Here is an 18,039-nt window from a genome sequence, read left to right as displayed (position 1 = left end):
GCTGACATGAAACCGGATATTTGATCAAAAAAATAATGCTTTCCCCTTTTTAACACGTCATAATGAGTCAGACTTTTAACAAAAAGGTTAAAAAGTAAAAGCTCTCCTGACTCCTCAGGGATGCTATGAACTTCTTTGGTGATGTTAAGAAAAGAAGAGTGAAGATGCAAACTTTGCCAACTTGCTTTACTCAGAGCGGAGTTTGATGAACTACTTCAGTGGTAATTTCTTTTTCTTTTTTTCTGTTAAATAAGTGACTGCATAAATTGTAGGTAAGAACTTCAGTAAGGCTCTGCAAAGACTTGTTTAATTACATGAATAGTAGCAAGAAGGCCCAAATCGTAGATGTTTCATGAATATTGTGAAAACCTAAACACCACAACTAATTTGAGAAAAGCCAGCATGCAGGAGTTTGGTTTTCTTGTTAAATTCAGCATGAATCAAAAAAAAAAACTGCCAGAAAACCAGCAGTTGTCAACTCCACTGCATGGAGAAGGGTGTGCTGCAAGTACCCTGAAGTGAAAATTTCTCAGCAGTCAGAAATTCTCTCTCTCTCTAAAGCATGTATTATGTAGATATAGATGATTATCTTACTCATTTCAGACTCTTTCCTTTTCTTTGCTTCGCTGTCTAGAATGAGCAAACCAATCTTCTTCCCCCCACGTGCTGTGCTGAGTTTGGGGGATTTTTGTAATTTCCTCTTATATAATAGCAGTTTCTCATGGGTCTTGAGCTGCTGATGCTGCATTCTGTGTGGTAAATCTGTGCTGGGACTTTTTTTGTTGTTGTTTGAAGGGAAGTCCCTGAGGGTACAGTTTACTTTTTAATCTGCAGCCCTAAAGTGCTGGACAATAACCCTCCCCAGGCATGCACAGATATGAAAAAACATCTCTGAGAAACTTCAGCTGCCTTTATTTGTGTGCATCACAGCAAAGATGAGGTAAAGGCTTACCATCTCAAAAGCCATGTTTGACTTGTTTCTTTTTCTCATTGCTGTGTGGACTTAAATTCCAGTCAGTGCCATTTTTGTTAGAGTAGCACCTTCAGTTCATGACATTTCTTCATTTTTGTCAAACATGTGGATCTAGTAAAGGCACTAGGTCAGACTGCTCTTAGCATTTTTGTGTTCTAGACCCAGAAATAGCATTTATTTATGACACTTCAGTGCCTAAGTAATGCATTTACTGAGTGCACTCCCAGGCATTAATTTCACCAGTCTTTGGCTTTGGTACATCATCATACCATAACTGTGGTTGAACTTTACAATGTAAAGGGACAAAATATAGGTGGAGAGGAAGGTTATCAACTTTATTTTCTTGCACTGCAATGTTGTTTTACAGCCCAAGCCCCTTCCCTAATTAATCCCTTCAGATACCGAGGGTCAACACCAAAGAGGATGGGAGCAATCAGCATATTAACCACAAGTGTTACAAGTCACTCCGTGTCTGCTCTGCTGTCTACACCCAGTAGCTGTGCAGCAGCTTTGAATAAGTTCAACAAATGCATTTTTTTCCAGCTCTCAGGTGACTTCTGTGAGTCACAATTAGACCCCAAGGAAAAAATACCACAAAACCCCAAGCCCACAAACTTCAGCAAACACTAAAATCCTGAAACCCAAATAAGAAGTCCTCAGCTCAGCAGCTGCCTGCAGGCAGGGGTGACAGTAGAGGGCCCAGCACACCCTTCATCCCCCACAGGGGCCTTAATTCCTGTACATTCACACTGTTTGTATACACAGTGCTCCTCCTCACAAGTATCCCTTCTCCTCTGACCCTTCCTGAGGTAGCTGCTGCCAAAAATCTGTCTGTGTGAAGGCTCAGCACCCCAAAATCCTTGTGTGTCAGCTTGCAGGCCTGTTGTAGGACCTGTCTTCTGACTTCTTAGGGAGAACAGAGCAGCAAAGTTCAAGTTTCCCTGAAAGTGTTATGAAAATTATTTACATCACAAGTTGGTTTGTCTGTAAAATGGGTCATCTGACAAGAAGCTCTGCCTGCTGTCTGGAAATTTGGCTCAGAGCAACAGCAAAGTTGCGTTCTTCTTACAGATCCACTCCTTTAAGGTCTGGCAGTTATCTGCCTGGATCACGTTTTTCCTTCTGTAAACAGCACAGTTCTTGTCAGCCTCAATGCTTTTTAAAGCTGTCCTGCTGAGAGACCAAAAGGAATTCAGTGAGTTGCTAGGTCTAAACTTAGCACTACTTAAAAGTCCTGGTGGTGCTCTGGGCGAGGGGATGGATGATGCCTACTTGACCAACCCCTTGAAGCACAGCAGCTGTGCAGAGGTGGGTTAGGCACCCCCAGCAGGGACTGCTGGCTTCTGAGGGATGGATATTTGGCATTATTAGTTACAAAGATAAGGATCCTCCCCATGCAGCCACAATGCTGAAGAAAGCTGCACAGATCCCAGCCAATGCTATGTGGTGACAGGCATCACCTTCAACAGAGGCAGGCAGCACATGGTCTGTAAAGTGAGAGAGTTTTTTGGCAGGGATTTCAGAATTGTGTAGTAATATCTCTGCATTAATAAATATATGAACTGTGGCTGTGGTTAGTCCTGGAGGCAGAAATCAGTTTCTAAAAGTGCCAAGCAGGAACCTGTTGGCCTGAGACTGGCCATGAAATAGACTCTAAATAGGCACCTGAGGCTGCAGGCTTAGATCTGTGCTTTGGGTAATTAGCTCAGATTCAGAATTGTATTTCCAAACAGGGATACCACACTTTGCTTTTCCCAAATATATCCTCCCCCCAAAAATCATCACCTCTTTTCTTTTACTCTGTGATCTTCCACTGAACTCCATGCTTTCTCCATGTCTTTGGTGTCCAAGCCAATCCAGATATACTTGGTATCTTTGTCTTTGTTGTCTATAAATTCCTGTGGAATGATTAGAAGGATGTTATCTGACAGAAGAGCTTTCCTGCTGTGCCCAGGTCATGCTCCTGCCTCATGCACAGCTTTTATTTCCTCTTGAAGAGCAAGGGCAGGGATGCATCCATGGCACAGCAGCCCCTTACATCAGCCCACACACATGACCAGCCTCCTCTCTTCTCAGAGCCAAGCAGTGGAAAGTCCCCCAGCATTTCCTCTTCCCAGTCAAAACTACTCTGGCTTCCACACTTGGCACCTCTTATGCTTCTCCTCTTCAGCTCTGCTCTGCTGACATTCCCAAACAGCTCCTGGGCAGGGAGACTCAGATCCTTTCCTCAGGGGCCTCTTGCTTGTCTATGTGTACTCTTGATATCCAGGCCATTTTCTCTTGGAGCAATGTCTGGCTGAGACCTGAGAAATGTTTGGTGAGACTGCTGCAAGACTCACCATCTCAACATCATCCTCAATGACCAGCAGCTGGGACTTCCTGGCCAGGCAGTTTTTCTGGCTGTCCTCCCAGCTCCTGGCCTCCTCAGAGAAGAAGTAACATCTGCCCCTGTGCAGCTGCCAGCCGGGGGGACACAGCTCACATGTCCCTGTGGGTGGATAGGGGAATATTTAGCTCCTGCAATAGATGGAATTCCTCCCCCTGTTTATGAACAGAGGGGAATGTTATGTCTGGAAAGTGTTCTCCAGGACAATAGGAGGATATATGGCTTTTCTGGCAGCAGCTCCTGGCAGATAGAAATTTAATCAAAATACTGGAAACTTTATATTAACAGAGGAGCAACACATGATTAAAATGCTAGTTTAGATTTTGTTATCACTGCTCTGCAGGAGCACCTTGCTTTCTGAGTTCCCATAATAAACTGCAGGGCGTCAGAGAAATGGGAACAGAGTCCATTGTGCACATCACACATCCTCTACACTGGAAAGGAGTAACATGCCTCACCCTGTCCATCTTCACACAGCTCCTCCATGAGCTGTTTCAGGAGCGCTGCTGAGACAGTCCTCTCTGAAGAAATGTCATTGCTGGTGCTGTTCAGACCATAGTGAGGCAAACTTTTTGATTTTCCTGCTCTGCCCTTCAAAACTTGAACAGCCCAAAGTAAAAAAAAAAAATAGTAAGAGAGAGAGGTCATGGCTAACAACAAGGATAAGGAAATGCAGTCTTTGTACCCAGAGCTGGACTGTGAATGTGAGGATGTCTCTGTGTACATTGCCTGGTATAGACACAGTTATGAGCAAACTCAGGGAGTAAAGCTCAGTGGGCAAAGCCCTCCTGAGATGTTCATGGAATGGCCTGGCTTGGAAAGACTTTAGAGATCATTTCATTCCAAAACTCTCCGGCTATGATCAGGGACACCTCCCACTATCCCAGGTTGCTCAGAGCCCCACCCAGCCTGCCCTTGGACACTACCAGGGATGGGGCAGCCACAGCTTCTCTGAGGATCCTGTGCCAGGGCCTCAGCACCCTCACAGGGAAGAATTTCTTCCTAATATCCAATCTAAACCTCCTCTCTGTCAGTGTGAAGCCATTCCCTCCTGTCCTGTCACTCCAAGCCCCTGTCAAGAGTCTCTCATTTCCTGTATTTGTGTACAAGTGGACACCTTTTAGTGCGACAGTAAGGGAATTTTTCTGTCAGCTCTTTCAGAGGTTTAACCATGTCTGCAGTGAAGGGGTGAAGCAGGAGGCAGGATCTACTCACACAGCTTGGCTTGTATGGCCACGACTCCCAGCAGGATGAGGACAAGGACTGCCAGGACCAGCGCCACATAAAACCAGGCTGAGAACCTGTGCCGGCAGCCTGCAGGGAGGCAGGAGGAAGAGCAGCTTAAGATCCTGGCACTCTTAAACTTAACACTGGAGAAACAGAGTAATCATCTGCCTAAAATCAGTCTTCTGTCAGGAGGATGCAGTGGCATTTTACTTATTAAAAATCTGCATCCATTTTGCACACATGGAAGTGAAATCAAAATGTTTGGTCTCATAGAGCAAGTGATTGTCAACCATTAAGAATTTGCCTTTTCTCCTTTGACTTATTTTTCTCAAGCATTGCCTCCTCCCACCTACCCACACACATCTCCAGGACCTTGCAGAGCAATTCGGGGAGAGTATCAAGAATGGGCTGTGGTGTCAGGGACAAGCTGTGGTGTCGGTCAGGGATGGCTGTGGTGTCAGGGATGGGCTGTGGTGTCTGTAAGGGATGGGCTGAGGTGTCAGGGATGGTTGTGGTGTCAGGGATGGACTGAGGTGTCAGGGATGGCTGTGGTGTCAGGGATGGGCTGTGGTGTCTGCAAGGGATGGGCTGAGGTGTCAGAGATGGGCTGTGGTGTCAGGGATGGGCTGTGGGGCGTTCCTCCTCTCTGCTCCCAAGCGTTACTGTTCCTGTCCTGCAGTGCAAAGATAACTTCCCTAGATGCACAGGAAAAAAAGCCCCATACTGACACCTCCTGGCACGGCACAGGGAAGTGCATCAAACCAAGCATCTCTCCAGCTGTTTGGCATTCATCCTGTGACAGAGCAAAACACTCAGGAAGCTGCAGAACCCGAGGAAATTTGGGGTTAAGGTGCCAGTGCCACGAGACACAGATGTGCACTGTCATAACCTCTGTTTCCCTGACCTTGCCTGCATGAGATAAGAAACTGTTCCATCCTCTGGCTGCCTGACCTATCTGGTATAATGTTCCCAGCACGGGGAGGGTGACAATCACCAGGGCACTAATGGTACATAGAGACCTGGGCATTACCCTGCTTTCAAAGCCAAATGCATCCCTGAGACTTCCTCCACAAGAGTTCTAAAAAAACCATAGAATTTTACTTTGCTTTACTACATTTCCCATGTAGGGCACAAAGGCATTCTTAGAAATTATTTTTAAAACATCTCTCAGTATTATTTTTTAAAGGAAAATGTAAAATCTGAGAAGCCAGGGTAAAAAACAGCAGATGAAGCGACAGATCAACCCTTCATTGAGAGGGTGTACATAAAAGCTCTTGATAACAGGTTTCACTGGTGGGTAATAGGAAACACTCCATCTATAATTAGTAACCAAATAAAATTGCACAGTACCAGGAGCGGAAGTCTCTGCTCTGCTGTTCTCTTGGGGTTGGGGCTTCACATGCAGCTCAGCATATGTGATCGTGTTTCCTGTAAGGAGAGGGCAGTGCTGACATTTGTGGCTGTGCCAATCACCAAGTGGAAGAACAATAAAGGCACAGCCTGCATGAAAAGGGGTGTGTGTTTCCAGGGCTGCTTGTTCAGCATTTTCCTTTTCCTAGACAATGGTAGGCAAGATGATGATTTACCACTTCCTCCTGCTGTCAGGCAGGAAAAGCCTCCTTCATAAGTCTTGAACTGTTGAGTGCTGGGTGGCTGGAGCAGGAGCCAGACAAATAGGCTGAAGGATGGGAAGGACCTGGATTCCATCCATGACAAACATCCCATCTGTTGCTAAGCCATCTCAGAAGGTACCACAGGGGCTGGAGGGGCACCAGACCCGCCACTGCTTTGTGGGGCAGAGAGGTGCCAAATGAAAACTAGCACTCAAAGAAACGTTGCTGCAGCAGGGTAATTCCTGGGGACATTCCTGACTTGTGAGTGTTTATCCCAGGATATTTCAGGTGCTGCCTGTAGCGGCAGAGGAATGGACCTGATGGTTGAAGACATCCTTTTCCAAAAGCACGTTGCCAAAACAAAACCAAAAATGGCATTGAAATCTCACAGTGTGGGTTCAAGGCACATGGATCTTTCTGAAGATGTTTTCAACATCATTTACTTGGGTAATTTGAAGAGCTACTGATTACTGTTGTGAAAGGTATTTGGACCTTTGGGACACTGCTTTTGGTTCCATAAATGGAGAGATTTTATCCATCTGTATCAAGAATAAGCTTCTGTGCTACCACCCTAGTTTGTAACCACTGGGGCTCTTAAAAAGAAGTGTTGTATTAAATTTCACTTATCAGGGAAAAGCATGGCAGAAGAAGAGAGTCTCATTAGGTTAAAATGAGGCAGCATTTCATATGAGAATTGCTGAAGTATGGAGAGGTTTTACAGTTAAAAAAATCCACTGAGAACCTGATTGTCAAATAAAGGTATTCATGTAGGGGAGACAGTCTATGCTTTAGAGAATATGACCTAATACACTTAGTTGTTTGCTTTATTTCAATTTATTAGTTCAATGAACTGCAGAAAATTTGTAAATGAAATGTAATTGTTCTCAAATCAAATGCCCTAAAAGTTTTCCTTCTTAGAATGTAAATAATTTTCCAAAACCACTCAGGACTTTTAAACTTTAACATGCACTAGCCCTGTAAATGGAGGTACTTCTAAAACAAGTACATTAGATATTCTGCTATTATTAGTAAATAATTTGTCTCTCAAATGCACATTTATTCCTTCAAAGAATATTTCCAAGCCTGTTAGAAAAAAAGTCATCCATGCAAGCCAAGATTTAAACAAAATCATTCCTTCTATTACAGTGTGTACGGGCTGGTAAGATTATTTAGATACTGGAATGATTATTTGAATGTGAAGTCCTTGGAAATCAGCAAGGGCTTATAAAACACCACATAACTTTAATTCTGCTGGATGCTTCCACACCCTCACCTAATTCAATAACAAGGTGATCTCTGTCAACCACTGAAACTGAAATTTCACTGCTCTTCCCTGTGCATGTTGTAAGGTGCAGAAAAACATCTCTGTTTATTGGAAGCTTCTGTTTGGTGAATGTGCAGACAGGGACCTCCTGGGGAGGTCCATTAGGGAATGTTGTGTCCAGATGTGGGCCAGCACATCCAGGGGGAATGGAGGCTCCATCTGGACCTGGTCAACACCTGGAGGAGCCCAGGAGGTTAAGGAGAACAAGAAGTTAAGGGCACAACCAATGGCAGGCTACAACTGCTTGTGGGTTCGTTTCGTGGTTTGAACTCTCCTTGGTTTGTCCTTCTCCCAAGGAAAGTTCTGGTAGCCACTCAGAATTCATAAACAGGCAACTCTCAAATTATCTGTGAGGGAACCAGGACACAAAAACTGCCAGAGTCCTTCGCTGGAAAATGGATTCCCAGGTATGTTTGTCCTTGCTGGGATTTGGGAACATTTTCTACTTTTCAACACCTGGTTTGAAGCACATGCACAGTAACAGCACCTGCAGCTAGCAAAGCCTGTGCATAGATAGTGCCATTGCAAAATCCTCCTCAACACACTCTGGCAGAGCATCCAAGAATCCCCTCATCCCTGTTGTCCAGAGCACCTGAGTGACAGCTGAAGTCCAACAGTAAGTCCAAGCCAAATCAAACAAAATGTATTTGAGTATAATCAGACATAAGAGTGAGTTAGGTGAGACTGTGAGCTATAAACAGTGAAGAAAAGATTAGTTAAGAGATTTTGTCTCTGTATATTTGAGACAGAATAACTAAGGCTTGCAGAAATGCTGGGTGGATCTCTGGTGCCTGTTTTTTGAAGGGGATGGGAGCGCTGGAGTATGAACAGAAGAACATTCACAAAAATTATTAGCATTTTTGAGAAGTTAAATATTTAAAGGAAAAGGGCATTGAGAAATCCCTTAATTACCATGGCCAGTAACTTCATGTGAGAAAATATCAAGAGTTAAAATTAGTTCAACAAAAGTTTACTAAGAGCCATCCAGATGTTAATGATAAATTTCATTGGAACTGGCCTGTCCAAAACTTTTCCTTTAGGCAGCATGGTCAAGGAATACTTTTGGATATCTTCTAATCAAGATTTGATGTCTGTCTCCCTTGACAAAGATGTTTTATCACTTTGGATACTGGGTAAACCAGGCAAACCCTCTTTGTGTTGCACAGGTTACAGCAGTGCAAACAACACCCATAAGTGCATGAACACAGAGTCTAAGGTAGTATTTCATGCCTTATATATTATAAAGTGAACTAATTTTTATCTTTTGGATACCAGTCTTGTAAAAATATATAAAAGGTATTATTTTCTGTCATTTAAGTGCATGTATTCAGAAGAGCACCATCATCACTATTAATCTCCATTGTAAGTAGAACATCTAAAAATGCTCTTTACACAATGTTATTTCCTTAAGGGATTAAATACAATAATTACTAATGAAAGCATGAAAATATCCTTTGTCTGATGCCACAAACATTTCCTATTTGCTCATAATAAGCTATCATTCATGTTAGATGTGATCCAGAATTTTGTCCAAATGCTTTAATGAATTAATTAAATTCTTTTTCTAAGTAGTAGAAATGTCACTTCTTCAGAAAATTTAGTTCAAATAATCTCCTTACCATGAATAATGGCTTAATCCTTTGAGGTTTTTTTTACAAAAATGTGAAGTGATCACAGATTGATAATTTGGTTCTAGAAAATCACCACTGGAAAATTAAAGAGATGGGGCAGGAAGATTTCAGGGGACATTCAGAACTTCCTTCAGTGACAGTGGCTGCACTTTAGACTGCTACTAGTTTCCTGATTTACTGGTTAATTTTCTGCTCCTTTTCCATGAATATAAACATTGATCTGATTTGTGGGCTAGGTAGTAATTCAGTGGAGCATTGTCTTGATCATGTTACTCATTTAAAAAGAAATATTATGCTCATTACTCAACCAATGAATACTTTTTCTTTCTCATTCTGTTACTTAAACCCTGGGACCAGACCTGAGCTGCTGCTCCTTGGTGGTTCTGCTTTGGTAGCAGCTTGGCTGATTCGTACTATGAGGATCTCATCCACTATTCCACCTCCTTGCCCTTCCCATGCAGAAAGTTATGGCATTCTTCTAGTTTTACCCAATTTAAAATGTGAGAGAGAAAGAGAGAGAGAGCTCAAGACAGCGGAAGGTGTGTGCCCAAGAGGTTTTACCTGGGTTTGATGTCCCTGAAGGAGCGTGTGGCCTTTCCCTCGGCAGCATTGCCACGGCCGCATAGGTGACATCCCCTGCCATCCGTGAGCCCGTCCCTCAGAGCTATGGAAAAAGCAGCTTTAACTCAGTCATTTGCATCCTGTCTCAATTTGCCTGCCTCCACTCACATGCTGTGCTATGGCTCTGAGGAAGGCTGAGAAATATAAAAAAAGGAAGTCACTGAGTTACTTCTTTCAGTGCAGCTTCAAAGCCTGTTTTCAGCCCCCATTCTGTCTCTTCTTGCCCTTCAGAATACAGGAGAAAATGAAGATTAAAGCCCATCTTTTCACTAATATATGAGAAAAAATCTTGTTGGTCAAGCAGAGGGAATTCTCTAAGGAATTCCCAAAAATGGACTTACACCAGTATGAGAGGTTTGCTGGTTCTCAGGAGAATAGAGAGTACAATTTCTGTGCTGTGGCTGTTTTGTGCTTCTGTGCATGATCTGACGCAGCCTATCCACCTTAAAGAAAGATAAACAAGAAGTACATGTAACAGTGTAAGATGTCTTGGGGTTAATGTACTGCAACCACACAGCCTCAAAAATGTAACGCAAATTCTAACCTGCTCCACCCACGAAGCACTTCAATGGTTTAACAGCCGAATTTAGGTGATATTGATGATGCATTAACATGAACTCAAAATAAAATTTAAAAAAAAATGATCAATCCTTTTTACAAGAATTTTTCCATACTTTACTGTAACAGTAGTTACAAGGAGCTGCTGTTCCTACATTGCTTGGACTCTTTCCTGCTTGAGCCAACAACTCTACAGATGGAAAACCTGAATTTTCTTGCCTTTATTACCTTAAACTCCTTTTTCATTACCCACATGTTTGCTGCAGGATATTTTGATTACATTGTTTTTGTCCTCTGTTTCAGGTCAGGGGGAGGCCTCACAGATTTTGATTGAAACATGAACACCTTCTAAAACCTAAAAATACATTTAAAACACTCAGACACTGAGTCCTGTGCATGGCATTTCCTGCTCTGGGTTTTGTACCTTATTCCCACTTAGAAAATTCCCTCCAAGTTCAACACAGAAAAGGTCTGCAAACCTACACAGGTCTGCTGAAAATAAGGTTTATACAGGCTGTTTGCAGGTTTTTGTTACATTCAAAGGGACCTGAAAAAACCAAAGTTTGGGGCTGTAAGCTTCTATTACTGATTTTTCCTTTACGGTCTTAAACACTGGTAACAGTGTTAAGTGCACAAACAAAAAGGTGTTGGGGGGGAAAAAAAAGAACCTTTGATAGTCATGGAACAGATTAGTCAGAAGTGCTGCCTGAGTATGATTTATAAGCGATGTATCTAAATCATGATGGGTTCATTATCTGATAATAAATGATAAATCTATACTGTGAGCTGCGTCTGATAAGGTTTGTTTCACAGACACCTACATAGCAGCCATACCACCAGGCCTCACATGGAACAGAACTTTGTCCTCTGAATCAGTTTTCCCCTGAACTTCTCAGCATCCTTTACAGCAGGATAGTTAGGCTCTGAAATGGAAAAAAATATAACCAAAACTCAACTCTGAACCAAACATAATTTCCTTATTTGGGGTTATTCTGAAAGTTTAGTCCATAAAGGAGACTTAGAAGGTAGGTTGTTTGAATTCTCAGTCTCTTTCCATCACTGCACACACACTTCAGCAGTCTGTTCTCACATGATTTCCTCCTAAACCTGTCAAAACCATCCAGAGGTAACCATGTACAGTCTTGAGGCCGTTCCCTCTTCTCCTGTCCATTGTTCCCTGGGAGCAGAGTCTGACATCCCCTGGCTGCCCCCTCCTGTCAGGGACTTGTGCAGACCCAGAAGGTCCCTCCTGAGCCCCTTTTCCTCCAGGCTGAGCCCCCCCAGCTCCCTCAGCTGCCTCTTCACAAGCTGTAATCTGGGTTGAGTTTAATTTATTGCATGATCCACCTTCACCGTGTGTCTTTTGGGTTCTCCAGGTAGAGCCTCAGCCTCTTCTTTCCTCCCAGGAAATGAATCTGGATTAATATGCAGACCTTACAGAACCCTGTGAGGCCCCTAAAATACCAGGGGCTGTGTATCAAACATCCATATGTCTGGGGAGGGGGCAGTGGTGTTTTAGCCTTGAATTTTCAGACTTTTTGGCAGAACATGGAGATATCTGAGGGTCTAGACTCTCTTGCAGCACCTGTAAGGAAAGATAGTGGGATTTTTGTGTGGGATTTCTCTGCACATCATGTAGAGCTTGACAGCCTGGAGCTTCAGGGGCTCTGTGGGGAGAGGCAAAGGGATGCAAGCTCATGTCATTCCCCATCCTGACGTTTTCCTGGGTGCACACGGACTCCCCCCTGCCAACTGCCAAGCCTGAGTGATGTCACTGAGTAATGTTCTGGTGGCAGCACATTTACCAGTTCCATCTATGCACAGAACAAACATGGTGACAACTGCAGATGCCACCTCTTCTTGTGGGTGTGACAGCATCACCTTCACTGCATGTGGAGGCAAAGGCAGACTGAAAACAGTGACGTGGGCTGCAAAACAGAAGTCAGCAAAGCAGAATCCAGCCCCTCCTGCCACAGAACAGGCAGCTCAGCCCAGGACTCCAGCTGCCTCATAATGCACATTTGAAAGAATTCGAACTGCCAGTCTGACAATAAAATGCATTCCCAAAGGCTGAGCTGAAACACAGAGGCTTCCAGGCTAAACTGAGGGAGTCCCATGAGTAAATGTCCAGTTTAGGTTTCAATTCTAAGCCTCTGCTGTGTCACAGCAGAGCCTGTTTGTATGGCAAAGTGCAAAAGCAGCACCCAGAAGGTATGATCAGAGCTAGGGCTGAAACACAGGCGCCATAAAGGAATGTCTGTACATGGTTATCCCACACTGCAGCAGGAAAAAAGATGTAATTTAATCTTTTAAACTCACAGGCTGAAGTTTATTTATCTATTTTGTTAGTCCTTCCCTGCTGTGCTCTATTCTGCCATACAGACATGGCCTGCCTTGCTTCAGGTCTAGCAGAGCTCCTGTCTCTTACCCTCATGGCTGAGAAAGTCTGGGTTTTGGGTATCACTTTAACCTGCGTGTTTCAGAGCACTCAGCAAAGGGCATAAATTCCAGGATGCAGTTGGAAGAGCAAAAATAGAAGGACTTGCCTGAGCCCATCAGCAGACCAGGGGCAGGGGCCAGAAGGCTGCCCAGCACTTCTGTCCCTCAGCACAACACCCTTTTCTGAAGGTGTGCTGGGTTGGGCTGGGACAGAGCTTTTTTCATTCACAGGAGCCACCATGGATTTGTGCTGGGAGTGGTGTGGGTGACAGCTTTCATTAACACAGGGGTGTTTTAGCTATTGCTGAGCACTGATTGCACAGCATTGTCTCTGCTTCTCACCCTCCTCCCTCCAGCAGCCGGGAGGCTGCACAGGAGTTGGGAGGAGACACAGCTAGGATAGCTGACCCCAGCTGACCAAAGAGATTTCCCACATGGCATCATGATCATTATTTAAAGCTGGGGGAAGAGAGCACAGGGATGTTTTGAGTGCTGGTGTTCCCCAAGTCACAGTTATGTGTGTTAGAGCCCTGCTCTCCTGGAGGTGGCTGAGCACCTGCTGCCCATGAGAAGCTGTGAGTTAAATCCTTCACATTGGCCTCAGAACAGATTAGTATAACAATGCAGATGATACAGCCCCTAAATTATGATGTTTGCATTGGAGGAGGGTCAAACTTAAGGGAAGTTGGATGTATAAGAATCCAGCTTGAACAACAAAGAGCGAGCAGTGAGATTATGTATTGCTTGGATGGAATTAACACATTGGAATTAGTCCAGCCTGTAAGATTTGCTACCAGGGAACTGCAGGAGTGGAATTGGAGAAGGAGGCTAAGTGTGAAGCAGGGTGTTAACAGGAGTGCCCAGTGTTTTGTGGATCTTGAATGTGGAGAAACAAGGAAGTAGAAAGAAGAGCAGTACAGAAGAACAAGAAATTCTTTTCACTACTAAGTTTATCACCACTGAGAGGTTTCAGTAAAGAATCCCAGGATGGGTCAGTCTGAAAGGGACCACAGTGGGTCACCTGCTCCCACCTCCCTGCTCCAGTAGGGCCATTCTAGGGCACAGGATTGTGTCCAGACTGGAATATCTCCTGGGACAGAGGCTCCACAGCCTCTCTGGTCTCTGTTTCAGGGCTAAGGCACTGCCCGGGGAAGAAGTTCTGCTTCCTGTGTAGGTAGAACCTGCTGGAATCAGTCCCTGCCTGTTCCTCTGATGCCATTGCTGGGCCCCTGGAGCAGAGCCTGGGCCCTGCTCAGAGCCCTCCCTGCAGACAGGGACACCCAGGGCTGAGGGCCCCTCTCAGCTGGGGCTCCTCTGGAGGCTGGACAGCCCCAGCTCCCTCAGCCTTTCCCTGCCAGAGATGCTCCAGGCCCTAAATCATCTCTGCATCCTCCACTGGCCCTGCTCCAGGAGCTCTCAGTGCAGTTGTAATAATGGACAAACTGGAACAATTCACATCACAAACATTGCACACAATTTATCCTGCTATGCTGAGTAATTGATACTGGCTCTTGATTTCTCTTCTGTTAAAAATTGTTCTTATACAAATGTCCAGCTAGTATTGCTCATGCACTGAACATCAGAGCTAATTAACTATTTGGAAACTGGATGTCTAAGTTCTCTGGCGGTTGGGATTTTATGATCTGAGAGGATCTTCCCTGGGACACTTCAAAGAATACAGTTTAGCAACAGAAGTTTTGAAAGCCTTCCACCACAAATCTTTGTTCCTTGCTGCTCCTGATGCTTTTGACAAAATCTCCAAAAGTTGTTGAAAAGAGCTTAGGGGACAGTAAGTTACTGTCTTACAGTGTTAATTTCAGTTATTCCTAAATATTCCTTAGATGTTGTCCTGAAAACAAACCGAAGTGAAACAAACCAAACAAACAAAAAGCAAAACCAAACACAGACACACACAGACAGACACAGAGAAAATCCCCCAAAACCTATAAAAACCACCAAAACTGAGATGACCTCTAAGTGTGATTCTAAATGTGTGCTGCAGGAGAAGAGAGCAACAGGTGGCCATTGTGCTTTGAACTGAAGCCAGGCAGTAGCAGGACTAGGAAAGAAACTGTGCAGTGTAAATTACACAGACAAGTGAACCCTTTCTCTGTCTTTTTTCTCTTCCTCTGTCCTTCTCTGACAAACCCCAGACCTTTCTAGCAGGTAGTTCTAACACTGCACTTTCAACCTCACAGTCCTCAAAACCACTCTTCCAATGCACACACACTCCTTCCTGCAGGGAGAACAGATTTGAGTCCCTCAGGTCCCTTTTACTGGGTTGGTGGATTTAATTTCATTTATCTTACATTAAAATCAGTTGTCTTAACTTCTGGGTTTTTTTCAAATGCTGGAAATTGCTTCTTACTTTACCAAAAGAAGATGGTGTGCATAGGTCTCATTAAATAGCTGGAAAGAACATTTAAATATGTGTATCGATCCTTAGTTCTGCTTTGTTCTGTCCACTTGAGGAACTTTAGGTACATTTGAACAGCTTAATGCCATTATTTAAATTGAGACTTGTGAGGCCTGGAGCTACAGAAGCAGCTCAGTTGAAACCTTACAGTTTGCAGTATTTCTGTTGCACTTCAAAAGGACAAGCCTGAGCTTTTTGTAACAGCAAAGGTTTGTTAATGTTGAAATTCACAGGCAAGGCCTTTTCCACAAAAATGAAGTGGGCATTCTAGAAAGCCCTTGGTGATCTTTTAAGTGTTTTGTCTGGAATATTTATTTCTGGAAATTGAGAGTTCAGTGGAAAGTTTGCAGTTTTTTCCCTTCTGAAATGGTTGTAATGATTTCTGTCTGCTGTCAGATTCAGCAAGGTTCAACCAGTTTTTTTGGGGGTCAGGATTACATCCTGGCTTTACCGTTAATGTGTCAACATAGTGTCTAATAGTGATAAATAATGGGAGTGCAGTCCAGGGAGGATCAGCCCTGGAGTGGGGGAACAGTGTGGGGTAAAGGAGAAACAGAGAGGAACTGTTGTGGGCCCCATTGCCTCATTCCCCTGTGCCTCTGGGGTGCTGGGTGAGGAGGGGAGTGAAGCCAGGAATCAAGCAGTGAAATTGAGGAGCAGGAACAAGGTGTCACTTGAATTTTTGTCTGCATTTCTCACTATGCAAATCTATTTTAATTTGTAAAAGTAATTCACTTTCCCTAAGTCAAGTCTGTTTTGTGCATTATGGTAATTGATAAGTGATTTATCTGCTTTTATCATGACCTATGACCTTTTTCCTTTTATTTTCTTCCCTGTCCTGTTGAAGAGCAAGAATGAGAGAGAGGTTGGATGGGTGTCTGGCTGCCAGCTAAGGCCAATCTGTCACAACCATCTTACCAGCCTATACTACTTTACAATTTCCTTTTTTTCTTATATTTATTTGCTAAGCTATGTAAAGTTCTAGTAAAACAAAGGCAGTGGATCCTATGGTTATCTCAAGAAGTTCTTAAAAATATTAGCAAGAGATCACCCATTGGAATATTGGCAGAAATCAACTCCCAAGTGAATTATCTTCCTGAACAGTAACAAACCAGTTTTAAAAGTCAGACACCTGCTAAATGAGCTGTTGAAATATTTTAGTCTTTTGTTTCACTTGCACTAAATCCCCTTTACATTCTCAAATTAGTTTTTGAAAGTTTGGAGTAGAAGTGAAAATATTTTCATGTAATGATACACAAAGATAGCAAAAAGCCCACCCAGGGAAAGGAAAACCAGTCTCTTAGTCCGACAAGAGTAACACCTCTCTAATCTCCACCCAAGTTCAACTCAAGGCTATTCACAGGTGGGCAGCAGAAATTGATACCAACGTTGCAAAGATGAAGATCAGAGACAGTGCCAAACCTCAAAAATCCAGAGAACTGTCTTAACAGAAGGGTTAAGGTTGCTCTCCCAAATGGGAGCAATCCAGGAAAGCACAGGCATGTTTACATTTAAACATAATGTTCCTCTGGAATTTTCTGAGTAGGTGTGTACCTGCAGATGATGTGCAGTGTTTTTAGAGATCACAAACCTTGTTCCTCTGCTGCACATTCAGAGAACTGGCTTTGTTTTTCATCTTGCTTCTTGTTACTCAAACACACTTCACGCTTCAGATTTTATTTCACCAGAAAGAAAACTTCAAAGCCACTCACACATATATATAAAATGCTTTATCACTTCCTTTTCTTTTGTGAAGTCCAGCACATGCTTTAACTGAATAAACAAAGAGCAATTCTGAGAAATGAAAATCCTTTCTTGGCAACATGGTGTTGTGAATGCAAGGCAAAAACATTGGGATTTTTTCTTTATTTCAGAAGGATATTCATACTCCTTTTACTGAGATGATAGAGCCAGGAATAATGGCAGAGATAAGCAACCAGGCAAGGACAGCAAGAAGCCAGCCTATAAAAAGGCAGATGCTGAAAGGAAGCAAAATGAGAGAACTCTAATTTTTACCAGGCTGGCAACCTATCACTAGTGGGGGTTCCACAGGGTTCCACCTTGGCCCTGCTCTCTTCCACATCTGTAAATGACCTGGACACAGGACTGGAAGGGGTACTAAGTTTGCAGATGATCCTAAATTGGCAACAGTGAGCACAATGTGTAAATGCATTGTGCCTTTTGATATCCTATTTTGTTCTTCTAGCTAGGAAGCATCCAATCCCTAAATGCTATAACACTGTTGGGTTGGTGATATTGCCCACAAAATATAAAAATGCTATGAAAATCCCGAACCAAGAAAATCCTGAACCACAAGAACTCAAGAGTTTCTGGTCACACAACTGGTGAAGACTTTTTGTAGTGTTTGGGCTTTATGTCTGAGAAATCTCTTTACATGCCTGAAAGCAGCCATGGTTTTAGCAGATCTCAGTGGTTCATTATCACTCAGATATGTTGAAAAAATCAACCTGTTTAAGTCTGACATGTACTAACATTTACTTTCATGAATGTCCTTACAGTGCAACATGTAATAAAACCCCACTTCTCAAAATTCCACTTCAAAATATGTTTCATGTAAATGAAGACCAAAATTTCTGTAAGTGGCTTTGGCACCATCTAAAGAAGCAGGAAACTGCCTAAAGGTTTTATGATACAGATCAAAGGACACTAAAGGTGCTTTAATAGAATGTAGATGCTCTCATACAGTCAGAACAAAAATAAGATGAACTAAATTTTGCAAGGCTTTCACTTTACTAGTGCCCATGGAAGCTCTTATCAGGCTACGGATGTTCACAAGTTCAAAACCATTCTTGTCTGGTAGCACTGTTGTCACAAAGCTGGCACCCTCTTT

The 18,039-nt window shown here is 43.3% G+C and overlaps 2 protein-coding genes across 3 annotated transcripts in view; one reads left to right on the top strand and one right to left on the bottom strand.

Annotated features, from left to right (window-relative positions):
• Window positions 1–18,039, top strand: part of LOC135300851 (C-type lectin domain family 2 member B-like) — a 37,160-nt gene that overhangs the window by 6,124 nt on the left and 12,997 nt on the right. The window lies entirely within an intron of this gene.
• LOC135300850 (killer cell lectin-like receptor subfamily F member 1) lies at window positions 513–9,812 on the bottom strand. 2 transcript variants are annotated; one of them, XM_064420807.1, is made up of 7 exons: window positions 9,716–9,812; window positions 5,937–6,014; window positions 4,575–4,673; window positions 3,818–3,958; window positions 3,313–3,461; window positions 2,759–2,871; window positions 513–2,146 (listed from the first exon to the last, which is right to left on the bottom strand). In XM_064420807.1, the coding sequence occupies exons 1-7, from the start codon at window positions 9,795–9,797 to the stop codon at window positions 2,011–2,013; spliced, it is 798 nt and encodes a 265-aa protein (XP_064276877.1). In that variant the 5' UTR covers window positions 9,798–9,812; the 3' UTR covers window positions 513–2,010. The 2 variants fall into 2 exon arrangements, with proteins under 2 accessions (XP_064276877.1, XP_064276878.1); XM_064420808.1 differs by having other exon boundaries at window positions 513–2,143.

Source organism: Passer domesticus, chromosome 5 (genome assembly GCF_036417665.1).
Source record: "Passer domesticus isolate bPasDom1 chromosome 5, bPasDom1.hap1, whole genome shotgun sequence".
NCBI lineage: Eukaryota > Metazoa > Chordata > Aves > Passeriformes > Passeridae > Passer > Passer domesticus.
This window is presented reverse-complemented; position numbering and strand designations above follow the sequence as displayed.

Coding starts and splice junctions, on each gene's coding strand:
- LOC135300850 (XM_064420807.1), bottom strand. CDS start 9,797: ATGGCAGGGGATGTCACCTATGCGGCCGTGGCAATGCTGCCGAGGGAA. Junction 3,959..4,574: donor GGCCATACAAGCCAAGCTGT/GTGAGTAGATCC, acceptor GGGCTGTTCAAG/TTTTGAAGGGCAGAGCAGGA. Junction 3,462..3,817: donor GCTGTGTGAAGATGGACAGG/GTGAGGCATGTT, acceptor ATCCACCCACAG/GGACATGTGAGCTGTGTCCC.